The 13,204-nt window shown below is 46.5% G+C and overlaps 1 protein-coding gene across 2 annotated transcripts in view; it reads left to right on the top strand.

The window, feature by feature from the left end:
- The window catches only part of MYZAP (myocardial zonula adherens protein), an 89,246-nt gene that overhangs the window by 35,489 nt on the left and 40,553 nt on the right, over window positions 1–13,204 (top strand). For both annotated transcript variants that reach the window (XM_055320233.1, XM_055320234.1), the window contains exons 7-10: window positions 4,335–4,460; window positions 5,497–5,625; window positions 10,936–11,015; window positions 12,474–12,579. In XM_055320233.1, the coding sequence (XP_055176208.1) occupies window positions 4,335–4,460; window positions 5,497–5,625; window positions 10,936–11,015; window positions 12,474–12,579 (441 nt within the window). The remainder of the gene's footprint in view (window positions 1–4,334; window positions 4,461–5,496; window positions 5,626–10,935; window positions 11,016–12,473; window positions 12,580–13,204) is intronic.

The raw sequence follows: 13,204 nt of genomic DNA, 5'->3' as shown, positions 1-13,204 counted from the left end.
CAGGAGTGTGAAGTGGTATCTCTTTGTGGTTTTGTGTTCCCCGATAAGTGATGATATTGAGCATATTTCTCGTGCTTAATAGGTCGGTATATCTTCCCAAAGAAGACATCTATCAGATCCTTCACCCATTTTAAAATTGGATATTATTGAATTGTAAAAAAATCTTTATATATTTTGGACACAAGTTATCAGATATGTGATCTACAGATCTTTTCTCCCACTCTCTGGGTTGCCTTTTCACGTTCGTTGATGGTATCCTTGAAGCCCAGAAGTTTTAATATTGAATACTGATAAGGTCTTTCTATTTATCTTTTGTCGTGTATGCTTTTGGTATCGTATCTGAGAAAGGTTGCAAAGATTCACCTTATGTTTACTTAGAGGAGTTTTATAGTTTTGTCTTTTACATTTAAACCTTTGATCTATTTTGGCTTACTTTTTTTTTTTTTTCAATCTCCCTTCTTTTTATTTATTTTTTATTTTTTTATTTTTTGGTTTCAATCTTTTTTTTTATATATAAATTAATTTTTATTGGTGTTCAATTTACCAACATACAGAATAACACCCAGTGCTCATCCCGTCAAGTGTCCCCCTCAGTGCCCGTCACCCATTCACCCCCACCCCCCGCCCTCCTCCCCCTCCACCACCCCTAGTTCATTTCCCAGAGTTAGAAGTCTTTATGTTCTGTCTCCCTTTCTGATATTTCTCACACATTTCTTCTCCCTTCCCTTATATTCCCTTTCACTATTATTCATATTCCTCAAATGAATGAGAACATACACTGTTTGTCCTTCTCCGGTTACTGTGGCCAAGTTCAAAAAGGGTGTTGCCTGAGTTCTCCTCTGGGATTTTGATGGAATCTTGTCTCACATTTAGATCTTTCATCTATTTTGAGTTTATCTTTGTGTATGGTGCAAGAGAGTGGTCCAGTTTCATTCTTCTGCATGTGGATGTCCAATTTTCCCAGCACCATTTATTGAAGAGACTGTCTTTCTTCCAGTGGATCGTCTTTCCTCCTTTATCGTATATTAGTTGACCATAAAGTTCAGGGTCCACTTCTGGGTTCTCTATTCTGTTCCATTGATCTATATGTCTGTTTTTGTGCCAGTACCACACTGTCTTGATGAACACAGCTTTGTAGTACAACCTGAAATCTGGCATTGTGATGCCCCCAGATATGGTTTTCTTTTTTAAAATTCCCCTGGCTGTTCGGGGTCTTTTCTGATTCCACACAAATCTTAAAATAACTTGTTCTAAGTCTCTGAAGAAAGTCCATGGTATTTTGATAGGGATTGCATTATACGTGTAAATTGCCCTGGGTAAAATTGACATTTTCACAATATTAATGCTGCCAATCCATGAGCATGGAATATTTTTCCATCTCTTTGTGTCTTCCTCAATTTCTTTCAGAAGTGTTCTATAGTTTTTAGGATATATTTTGAGAACCATTTGAATGGTAAATGGTTCTCCAACCTTTTATTTTCAGGTTGTAGGTGTCCTTCTGTCTAAAATGAGTCTCTTGTAGACAGCAAATAGATGGGTCCTGTTTTTTTATCCAGTCTGAAACCCTGCGCCTTTTGATGGGGTCATTAAGCCCATTCACGTTCAGAGTTACTATTGACAGATATGAGTTTAGTGTCATCATGATATCTATTTAGTCCTTGTTTTTGTGGATTGTTCCACTGAACTTCTTCTTAAAGGGGGATTTTAAGAGTCCCCCTTAAAATTTCTTGCAGAGCTGGTTTGGAGGTCACATATTCTTTCAGTTCCTGCCTGTCTTGGAAGCTCTTTATCTCTCCTTCCATTTTGAATGAGAGCCTTGCTGGATAAAGTATTCTTGGTTGCATGTTCTTCTCATTTAGGACCCTGAATATATCCTGCCAGCCCTTTCTGGCCTGCCACGTCTCTGTGGAGAGGTCTGCTGTTACCCTAATATTCCTCCCCATGAAAGTCAGGGACTTCTTGTCTCTTGCTGCTTTAAGGATCTTCTCTTTATCTTTGGAATTTGCAAGCTTCACTATTAGATGTCGAGGTGTTGAACGGTTTTTATTGATTTTAGGGGGGGATCTCTCTATTTCCTGGATCTGAATGCCTGTTTCCCTTCCCAGATTGGGAAAGTTTTCAGCTAGGATTTGTTCAAATACATATTCTGGCCCTCTGTCCCTTTCGGCGCCCTCGGGAACCCCAATTAAACGTAGGTTTTTCTTCCTTAGAGTGTCATTTATTTCCCTTAATCTGTCTTCATGGTTCTTTAATTGTTTATCTCTTTTTTCCTCAGTTTCCCTCTTTGCCATTAACTTGTCTTCTATGTCACTCACTCGTTCTTCCACCTCGTTAACCCTCGTCGTTAGGACTTCTAGTTTGGATTGCATCTCATTCAATTGATTTTTAATTTCTGCCTGATTGGATCTAAATTCTGCAGTCATGAAGTCTCGTGAGGCCTTAATGCTTTTTTCTAGAGCCACCAGTAGCTGTATAATGGTGCTTCTGAATTGGCTTTCTGACATTGAAGTGTAATCCAGATTTTGTAACTCTGTGGGAAAGAGGGCTGTTTCTGATTCTTTCTTTTGAAGTGAGGTTTTCCTTCTAGTCATTTTGCTCAGTGCAGAGTGGCCAAAAACAAGTTGTATTGGAACACGGGGAGTATCACTGGTCCGTCCAGCTGGTCTTCTGGGGGAGGGGCCTGCTGTGCTGATTTTCAGGTGTTAGCACTTGGGGGAGCTGCTCTGCCCCTGCCTGCTGCAGGGCTCAGCGGGGGTTGTTTACCCCGTCAGGCCCCAGGAGGAACAGTCGCAGTTGCTATGGCAACTCTGGAAGCCTGGATTCAGCCTCCGCAGGAACTACGGGGCTCTCGGCTCTCCGTCCGCAGGGCCTGGAGGCTCCGGGGCGGGGCCGCTGATCTGCTCAGCTCGGGGCAGGAGCGTCCTCGCTGTCCTGGGCCCTCCCGGCCTCTGCCTGTCCCGGGGGAGGCCGGATCCTGGGCTGTGTCCCGGCGCCCTGTGCTCCGGGGCCTGCGCTGTGGATTCGCGCTCCCGCCCCGCAGCCCCCTCCGCGGAGCCGCCGCCCGAGCCCCTCCGAGCTGCTCCGGTCGGTCCCGCCGTGCGCGCTGCAGCCCTTAGGGAGCTCGGCGCACTCTCCCGGGGCGCAGGTGTCTGTTAGTGTCCCCGGGAGCCCGAGGGCATCCCCGCCCTCCTGGGTCCTGCTCCAACTCCCTGCGAGCCCCTTTCCGCCCGCCCGGGAAGGTTGGTGCAGCTCCTGCTCCTCCGGGACGGGGCTCTCCTGTCCTGGGGACACTCGCCCCGGCCTCAGCCCGGCTCCTCGCGGGGCCCCTCCCCCTCGGAGGCCTTTTGTTTCTTTATTTCTTTTCCCCGTCTTCCTACCTGGATAGAAGCGCGAACTCTTCTCACTGTAGCGTTCCAGCTGGTCTCTCTTTACATCTCAGGCCGAATTTGTAGATTTTCAGGATGGTTTGAAGGTCATCTAGGTAATTTGGTGGGGACAGGTGACTCGGGGACCCTGCTCTTCCGCCATCTTGCCCCTCCTCCTATTTTGGCTTACTTTTTGGATATGTTGTGTTAGGTGTCTAATGTTCTTTTGGGTGTGACTATCCATTTGTCCCAGGATAGTCTTTTCAACAAACAGTTGAAAAGACTATCCTTTTCCCATTGAATGGTCTTGGGAGGTAATTTCTTGAAATTTAATTTTTTGGTAACAGATAAACGATTTATTTGATTCAGAGTCAAATCTACAAAATAATATATCCAGAAATAGAATATCGGTACCTGTAATACCCCCTTTCATCACTTTTTGAAGATTTTATTTATTTATTAGAGAGAGAGAGAGGGAGAGAGGCAGAGACACAGGCAGAGGGAGAAGCAGGCTCCATGCAGGGAGCCCGACGTGGGACTCGATACTGGGTCTCCAGGATCACGCCCTGGACTGAAGGTGGCGCTAAACTCCTGAGCCACTGGAGCCACCCCCCTTTCTTTTACTCCTTCTTTTCTTCAACAGATAGACCTTTTAATTTTAAAAATTCAACTCAAAAGTGGCTAAATTGGGGGGACAAGGCTGATGCTTAGGTACATTTCTGTCTTTTTGAAAAATTCGCTCACGTGGAGGGTCCTTGTCCTGGTAACAGAGTGTGAAGTCCTGCTTTCTCTTTTTCTACCCCTCTACTCCCCACTCCTTCTTCCCACCATCCTCCTCCCCTTAGTTCCTGCTGCTTTGGTCTCCCGTCTCCGCAGAAGAAGCCTAGTTGGTGGGTTCACCACTGCGTGGCAGGTGCTGGTTCCCTGGAACCTGCAAAAGCCAGAGCTCTGACATGAATGTCTCTGTAGGTGGAATCCTCCCAGGAAGCCAATGCCGAGGTGATGAGAGAGATGACCAGGAAGCTGTACAGCCAGTACGAGGAAAGGCTGCAGGAGGAGCAGCAGAAGCACAATGCCGAGAAGGAGGCTCTGCTGGTGTGTATACCCTAGCTGCCCACGAAGAACTGGGGAGCGTGTGGTCCATGAATGTTGGTGAGGTTTAGGTAGTAGCAGGGTTTCTGCTTGGAGGGGAGTCAGTGGACTCTAACATGAGTGAAGGTCAAGGTTTATTCATTTGCTTGCTCATCCCCCCACTTCTCCCTCCTGCCCTCATTCATGCCCCCCTCCTTGCTCCAGATAACCACCAGTCTCTGCCTCTAAGTACCTCCTTTTCTCTGGCTAGATATGCCATTTGCCAGTCTTCCAGCAGATCCCAGGCTTCCATGCAGCTGTGCCCTTTCTTCCTCCATTTGCTCCTCTTTACCTGAAATGCCCTCCTTCCCTGTCCCTGCACCTTCCCAAGAACCTGCAAAGCCCTGAAAATGCCACCATCTCTGTGAATAAGTCTTTGCCATTCATTAGAAGTATCCTGTGTCTTTGGGAAGCCCATGTTCTCTCTCCGCTCTTTGCTGTGGCATTCTGTAGTTCCTGTTACTAGACCTCACCTGTACATCTCACATCCCGGTTTTGGTAGGAGCGAGTGTAAGATCGTTGAAGGCAGGGAGTCCTTGGCTGCCTTCTCTTGTGTTCTTAAAGCTCTATAGATGTGCTGAGTGGCTGACCGACTTGGTGCTTTGCAGTATGGGAGAAGGGTCGAGGCATTCTGCCTTCAGTTCCAGATGTGGCCCTACTTACCTTTATATTATTGGCAAATACACTGACGCTTTGAGCATCCAGTCAAGGGAGAAATAACATTTGTGGGCTTGTTTTTTAGATATAAGGACTCGAGGGGTGGGGAGAGGAGAAAAAATAACTAGGCCCATTAAAAAGCCACACGAGGTTTCTTTATTTGCAGGTGAGAACTCGAATCATGGGAGTTGAGTTCATGATCTGAGTTCATGACACTTCTCAGCCCCAAGAGTATGCTTTTAGAGAGATGTCACGATTTAGCAAGGCCAGCGCTGTTTGGACCCTCATTAGCAGCCTAGGGACTCCACAGCTGTGCTGAGAACAGAGTGTGTTTCCTTTGCAGGAAGAAACCAAAAGTTTTCTGAAAGCTATTGAAGAAGCCAATAAAAAGATGGAAGCAGCGGAGATCAGCCTAGTGGAGAAGGACCAGAGGATTGGAGAGCTGGACAGGCTGATTGAGCGCATGGAAAAGGTAACAAACACTGCTCTGGGCCCAGACTCCCCACATCCCTGCAGTCCTGGCAGGCCCGCGAAGGTGCAAGGAGCCTTCGGCACCCGCCTTGCTCATCCCTCTAATTTGTGATTTCAACAGGAAACAACAAAGCCATAAAATGAAGTATGAGAAGGTCTGACAAAGTTCTCATCTTTCCTATAGTAACTGTTTTGGTGCTTTAAAAAAAAAAAAGATTATTTATTTAGGTATTCATGAGAGACACAGAGAGGCAGAGACACAGGCAGAGGGAAAAGCAGGCTCCCTATGGGGAGCCCGATGCAGGACTCAATCCCTGGACCCCAGGATCATGCCCTGAGCTGAAGGCAGACACTCAACTGCTGAGCCACCCAGGTGCCACTATTTTGATGCCTTATTTTTTTTTTAAAGATTTTATTTCTTTATGAGAGAGAGAGAGATTGGGAGAGGCAGAGACACAGGCAGAGGGAGAAGCAGGCTCCATGCAGGGAGCCCGACGTGAGACTCTATCCCAGGTCTCCAGGATCACGCCCTGGGCCAAAGGCAGCCCTCAAGTGCTGAGCCACCTGGGCTGCCCCTATTTTGATGCTTTAAAAAACGTCGCATACGTAGTTATTTATAAAAATGTTTTAGCATCGTTTCACTGGGGTCCCAAGCATGAACTTCATTGACTCACTGAGCAACCAAGCCTTATTTAAATATCGTATCAGTATCCTGAGCGAGCGTTTCTTGGGCAGGTGTCTGAAAGGTTGGCTTTTCTCTGACCCACCACATCTGTCAGCAGAGTGGAGGACCTGTGTTTTCTGTGGGTGTGGGTAGCCTGGGGAAGGCCGGAGCTCAGCTGAGACTGATATAGGAGAGCTTGGTTCTTGTATCACAGAGTCAGAGACCATCTTTTGGACAACAGAGTGAGCAAAGCGATAGAAGTTTATTAATCGGAGATACAGAGAAAGCTCTCAGAGGGAAAGGGGTCCCTCTAGGGGACAGGGTTGGGAACCTGTGGGAACAGGGTTGCCACTGAGGACTTTTATGGTCTGTCTTATGGGAAACTGACCAGGGAACTTGGTAAATTCTTTGTGGGTATCAGGGTGGACATTTAGAGCAAAGGTGGTGGATTTGTAACTATCATAATAACAAACAAGATGTTTTTTGTAAATATTATGAGCCCAAACAAGGGGTTCCCTTCTCTCTGGCTAATACCTGCTCCATAATATTTCTCTACATCTGGGATTTCTGTGATTACTTAGTAGCCATTAAAGGGGGATACTCCCTAACATTTTAGAGCTAGGGAGCCAGGTTTTTCTGTTTTTGCTGTCTTATTTCTGTTTTCTTGGGATGGGAAGGAGCCTGACTCTGGGGCCTTTCCCTTATCTTTCCCTGCCTAACGCCATCTGCCCGTAACTCCTCGTTCCCACATCAAGATGAGGAAGCAGAAATTAGAGAGAATGTGGACAATAGGAAGAAGGGGTGGGAGAGAGGAAAAAGAAAAAGCAGGAAGGAGGAAAAAGGCAAGGTGACCTTTAGCAGGTGACCGCTGACTTCTGGGGGAAGGGTGTTCGTTTAGGGGTAATGCTGTGCATGGTTCTCAGCAGCATGTGGTTCCGCTGAACAGCGGCCACCTGCCAGGACTGTGACATGAATACCCTGTAGCTCATGCTGACCATCCCCTGGCTGGTGATGAGCCAGGAGGAATGACAATGTGTGCATGGCCAGCTCCTGGGCTTCCAGGGATTCTGAGAGATCTCCTTCCCTCTCGTGTCCACAACATAGGCTCCTCTATGGTGCCCTGATGAGGTGCGGTGTAACCACGGCGGGAGTGGCATTAAACCCACTGCTCTGGAGCTGCGGAGCTTTGGGGGCTCCCGCCTTAGGTAATGTCTTTATCTGGGAGCGATATGAACAAAGTGAGTCTGCTACAACTTCACCTCTCTTCCTTGGGAAAACAGAATCCTCTCTTTTATTGAAAAGAAGAGGGCAGGGGCGCCTGGGTAGTTCAGTGGTTGAGTTGCCTTTGGCTCAGGTCGTGATCCTGGGATCCTGGGATCGAGTCCCATATTAGGCTTCCCAGAGGGAGCCTGCTTTTCCCTCTGCCTGTGTCTCGGTCTCTCTCTCTGTGTCTCTCATGAATAAATAAAATCTTTAACGAAGAGAGCAAAGTGGCATGTTTAACATCAGGATTTGTTGGAGGTGGTTGTAGTGAAGATTGGGCAATGATGGCATTTTCTGGAACTTTAGGTGAGCTTTTTCCCCCGTTCCCCCTGCCCTGCAACAGCAGAAGGTACTGGTTTGGTAAATGCTCCCTGCGGGTGACAGATTTTCCTGCCACGTACAGGTGCCAAGTGAGTGGGCAGCCTAGTTGGGGCAGGAAGCCACCTTATGGAGACTGCCCACGTGGTGGCTAAACATACAGGTTTTAGAATCAGATGGAAATACAGGTTTTAGAATCAGACGGACCTAGGGTTTAAAACTTGTCTCTCTTTCTAGTTGTGGGCAGTTACTTGAGTCTTCCAGAGTTTTCTGTAAAATGCTGGTAATAATAATTCTTAGGGCTTCGTGAGCAGTAAACAAAAAACGTCCCCACAAAGTGCTAAGCACCGTGCCTGGCATGTAGTAGAGACTCAAAAATGTGTGGCTCCTGATTTTTATTTTGTTAGACTTATGTCAGTGTCTGCCCCTGGAGTCAGCTTTTTTTGGCTTTTTTTTTTTTCTTTTTCTTTTTAATAGCTTAGCTTCTTTGTACCCTTGGGATTCTGAAAGTAGAATTTTTTTCCCTGCTGATTCCCACGTGGAGCCTGTGTAAGAGGTGATGGGTGGGAGGCCAGGGAGGTGGTAAGGCCAGCCTTCCCTGCCGGCATTGATGTGACACACATTGTTCCCCAGGCCCTGTCGGCTTTTTCTGTAGTGAATGAAAATGTATTGTCCTTTCTCTAAATCTTCTTTTTCCATTTAGGCTAGAGATATGCTGGCTTTATTTAGCTAGGATTAGGTATTCCAATTTACTGCTCCTTCTCCCTTGGGGATACCTCGTTCAGAGCAGGAATTGTGCCAGATGTCTCACACACTATGAGAACAGCATGTCCGCAGGCACGAACTGTGGCAGTGTCGTATCCTGCTTGCGCCTATTTTTGGATTTTCAGAACACCTCTTTTTTCCTGATTGGTAAAAAATCTTTTAAGGAGTGTGATCTATCAGGGACCCTGCTGCAGAAAAGGTGATATTCTGTGCTTGGGCGGTGGTTTTATAGGCATGTACAAATGTAAGAAATTATTGGGTAGTGTACACTTAAGATTTGTTGTGCTTCAATTTAGAAAAAAAATTGAACACTTAAAGTGTGCTGGAAGTTAGGCCTTGCCCTACTCTCTGACAGCTTTTGTTCCTGGAGTCAGCCATGGCGGGGGTCGCGGGTAGTGGGGGCTCACTTGTGAAAGGTCCATCGTGGTTATTTCAGGGCTGATACAAACTTCCAGCAGCAGCAAACGGTGTGAGAACAGGGGAGCATTCTGCCCAGGTGGGCAGTAAGACTGTGTATTTCTGGAGAGATTTAAAAACAAAAACAAAATCCCACTAAAAGTTGGTCTTCCTAAATCCATCAGTGATAATACACTCTTCCTGTCAGGGTTGACTGTTCTCCTGTCTCTTTGGTCTATTTCTTGGGACACCACTGCTTATAGCTTCAGAAGTCATGAGAGATTTTCAGAGGTTTGCCTTTTTTTTTTTTTAAGAGTTTATTGTTTATTTATTCATGAGAGAAGAGAGAGAGAGTGAGAGGCAGAAACACAGGCAGAGGGAGAAGCAGGCTCCATGCAGGCAGCCCAATACGGGACTCGATCCCGGGACTCCAAGATCACACCCTGGGCCAAAGGCAGGCGCTGAACCGCTGAGCCACCTAGACATCCCTAAAGGTTTGCTTTTAAAGAGTGTGTTGGGAGAATTTCTGAGAATAATGAAGAGGCACAGTGGTACTTAGGGCCTAAAGTAAAATCATCTCCTCCCAATTTAGTGAACGGGGTTTGATAAATTTCATTTTAAGGAAATCTATGACACCAACGTCTGTAATGTATTTCTAGAGCAGTTTTGGTTATGATGGCTGCTATGCTTTTATTAACGTTTTTCACTTTGTCCAAAGAAATAATTGTCCATATTCGTCTATTACTTTTTTTGGATAGACTTTAAAATTTGCATATTTAACAGAGGGTACAAATCTTAATGCACAGCCTGATATATGTGCTAGTTTTCCATTGCTGCTGCAACAAATTACCACTGTTAGTGGCTTAAAACATCACCAATTTATTCTCTTATAGCCCTGGAGATCAGGGGTGCTAAAATCAAGGTGTCGGCAGGGCTGGGTTCCTTTTGGAAGCTCTAGAGGGGAGTCTGTTTGCTAGGCCTTTCTAACTTCTAGAGGCTGCCTGCATTCCTTGACTTAGGGCTCTGCAGCTTCAAAGCCAGCAGTGTAGCATTTTCCAGTCTTTGTCTTTCTCTGGCTCTAACCCTTCTTCCTCCTTTCAGAAGGGCCCAGCTGGATAATCCAGGATCATTCCTCCATTTTTAAGACCCTTAACTTAATCCCATCTGCAAAGGTCCTTTTTCTTGTAAGGCAACATATTTACAGGTTTCAAGGATCAGGATGTGGACAGCAGTGGGGGACCGCCCATTATTCTGTCACAGTACACTTTTACAAGTAAACATACCTGTGTAAATACCACCCAGGTTACTGGGTGAATGTGGATATTTTCCAAAATCTTGAGGTTCTTTTCTTGATAATGCAGAAAATAACCAAGAATTTTGCAGTATCACAGGCTCCTGACTTAAGAGCATGGATTTTCATTTCTTAGAACTATAAATTCCCACAAGGTACCCGAACCGAAGTTGGAGGAATACTTATTTATTTATTAAAGATTTATTTATTTTTATTAGCACGTGCACAAGAGCAGGGGGAGGGGCAGAGAGAGAGAATCCTCAGGCAGACTCCCTGCTGAGCACGGAGCCCTGACATGGGGTTCAGTCTCATGACTCTGAGATCATGACTTGAGCCCAACAGTTGGCCACTTAACCAACTGAGCCACCCAGGTGTCCAGTAAAAAGAAATCTTGGATGGCTTTATCCAGGATCTTTGTATCTTATTCATAAATATATCTGTAAATGCACACCAAAAGATTTGGCATTTTTGAGCTTTGTTTGGACTTTGGTGGGTGGATGCATAAACCCCGCTGGGAATTCTGGAGACTTGAACCCACTAGCGCTGGAATTACTCTATATACATTCTCTGTCCAGCTGGGGACCCGATGATTCAGATATCGGTGTTTATTTTAGGAACGCCATCAGCTGCAGCTACAGCTTCTGGAGCATGAAACAGAAATGTCAGTGGAAATAACCGATTCTGACAAGGAAAGGTAAGATGCATGCCCTTTAGTTTATAGTGGACTTAGACGGTGGACATGCTGTGTTTTTGTGAGCGTGCCAGGTCCTTGCATTTTCCTTCATTTGGTCATCACTGTTACAGACTTCTACAAATTAAGTATTGGGCTGGGAGCTTCCACTACGGGGCCAGTTTCTTTAGGAGCTCACAGCCACATCTTGGAGCCCATGGCTGGTGGATAGTGTGGGGGAACACCCTGCAGACTGCCTCGGGTGCAGAAGTTCAGTCTATAAATGTTCTCTGTGACCTTCAAGTCCACAGGATGCACCTTGTTGATGAGAAGACTCATTAGCTGTGACTAATAACATTGCGATGGAAACTAATTTTAAAATGCCCTTTTTTTTTGTTTGTTTCCAAACATTGTTTACTCAAACCTTACCTTGTACCCTAGCTACGGGCATAGAAAGCCTTGCATGGAAAATGCTGGAGCAGTACAAGGTCTCCGCTAGAAATCAGAGGGCAGAGAGATCATGCATGGCCCTCTGGTGAAGGAAAACAAGGTTGGGATGATTTGAGCGATTTGAGCAAGTTACTTAGCCTCACTGAGATTCCTTGCTTATCTGCAAACCAAGATTTCTTTTTAAAGTGGGGGAGGGGGTCACGGCGACGAGGGCAGTGCCCATCTCACTGGGTCATTCATTGTGAGGGGGTTGGGGGGCTTGCTGCCTGCCCTGTGGTATGTGTTGAAAAATGTCTGTTTTCCTTCCTCTCCACAACTTCAAACTTTGCAGTCTTCTGTAGACTTTAACGTAGCACTGAGGGGGTACCTGGCAGGAGCGGTTAGCTGACCACCAGACCCTGCGCCCAGTGCTCTCTTCCAGTGGCTCCAAAGAGCCCGTCTTCTGGTTCCTTTGGTTTCGCTGAACCAAGCAGAGTCAGAGGGTAGTTTGTACCATTTTAAGACAAAATTATGAAATGCCTCGGGAAGCAGCCCAGTCTCTTTTGATGCAGAGAGGACCTTCTCTTTCAACATGCTTCCCGGTTTCCCCAAGTAAATGATGTGTAGACAGCTACAGTTCCAGACTTCCCAGCACTTGGCCACTTGATTTCGGATATTGTATTGTGTTGTGGTACTAGGCTCCTCTCCTCCGTTTTCCACTCCAAGGCCTTTTGCCTGTAAAGCATATATAGCATGATGTTGTATTAACTCCAGAATAGAGAGCCCCTCATTCTTTAAGTGGTGCCAAAAAACTTCGGTTTCAGTCCCTGGAAAGTAGAGTCATTGTCCTTATACAGGGTAAGCCTTCCAAGTGGGAGCTTGCAGAAAAGTCCTGTGTTCCTCCTGCAGTGGGGTGGTCCATCGATAGTTAATCCCCCCCAGAGACACAGAGAAGAAGGTGGAGTTGTGGCACTGTTCCCTTCAGCCGTGACTCTGTGCTGGTACTGCTGCTTTGGTTGAGGACTCTACAGCTTGCTCTTCTCTCTGTGTTAGGTATCAGCAGCTGGAAGAGGCATCTGCCAGCCTCCGTGAACGGATCAGACACTTAGATGACATGGTGCATTGCCAGCAGAAGAAAGTCAAGCAGATGGTTGAGGAGGTAAGCCCCCGTGGAAGGTCATGGGCTGGGATTGCTGCCTGTTGTGGGGACGTTTCAGCCCTAGAGCCAGATCTGACTCTCAGGTCAGTTTTCCATGGCTCCCAAGTGAACGTACTCACGCCACGATCTTCATGGCCCAGAGCGAAATCTTCTCCTAATCGCCCCAGTGGGCTGGTGATTATCCCTCTAATCAGATCACAGGGTTCCAGTGAAGAAGGCTGGGAAGCACAGTGCATGAACTCACTCGCTTTCAGAGGCAGCAGTTCCTCCAAAGGGGTGCCTACAGCTCAGGGGTCGCGAGGGTCTGACGAGAAAAGTTTCCTTTAGCTCAGGTCTCTGCACTTCCTTGCACTTGGCTGCTTTTCTCCCCAGGGACCGCTCCATCTTTTCTTCCTCGGTGGACAGGTGTCTCTTCCCATGCTCCTGTCTCCTCCCTCCTCCTCTCCCTTCTTCCCTCATCTTTTCGGTCTCCGTCTGTCTGTGGGATATTAGACCAAGTTCTATGTTTACTATATGCTCATAGCTTATGCGTTTGTTTTTCTAAATGGAAAAAAAAAACAGGTAAGTTGAACATTTATATTTCTGCGGAAGAACTTTAATTGAACCTTTGGTTGGCAGTGGAAAA

The sequence above is a fragment of the Nyctereutes procyonoides genome, unplaced genomic scaffold, assembly GCF_905146905.1.
Source record: "Nyctereutes procyonoides isolate TBG_1078 unplaced genomic scaffold, NYPRO_anot_genome, whole genome shotgun sequence".
NCBI classification, from domain to species: Eukaryota; Metazoa; Chordata; class Mammalia; order Carnivora; family Canidae; genus Nyctereutes; species Nyctereutes procyonoides.
This window is presented reverse-complemented; position numbering and strand designations above follow the sequence as displayed.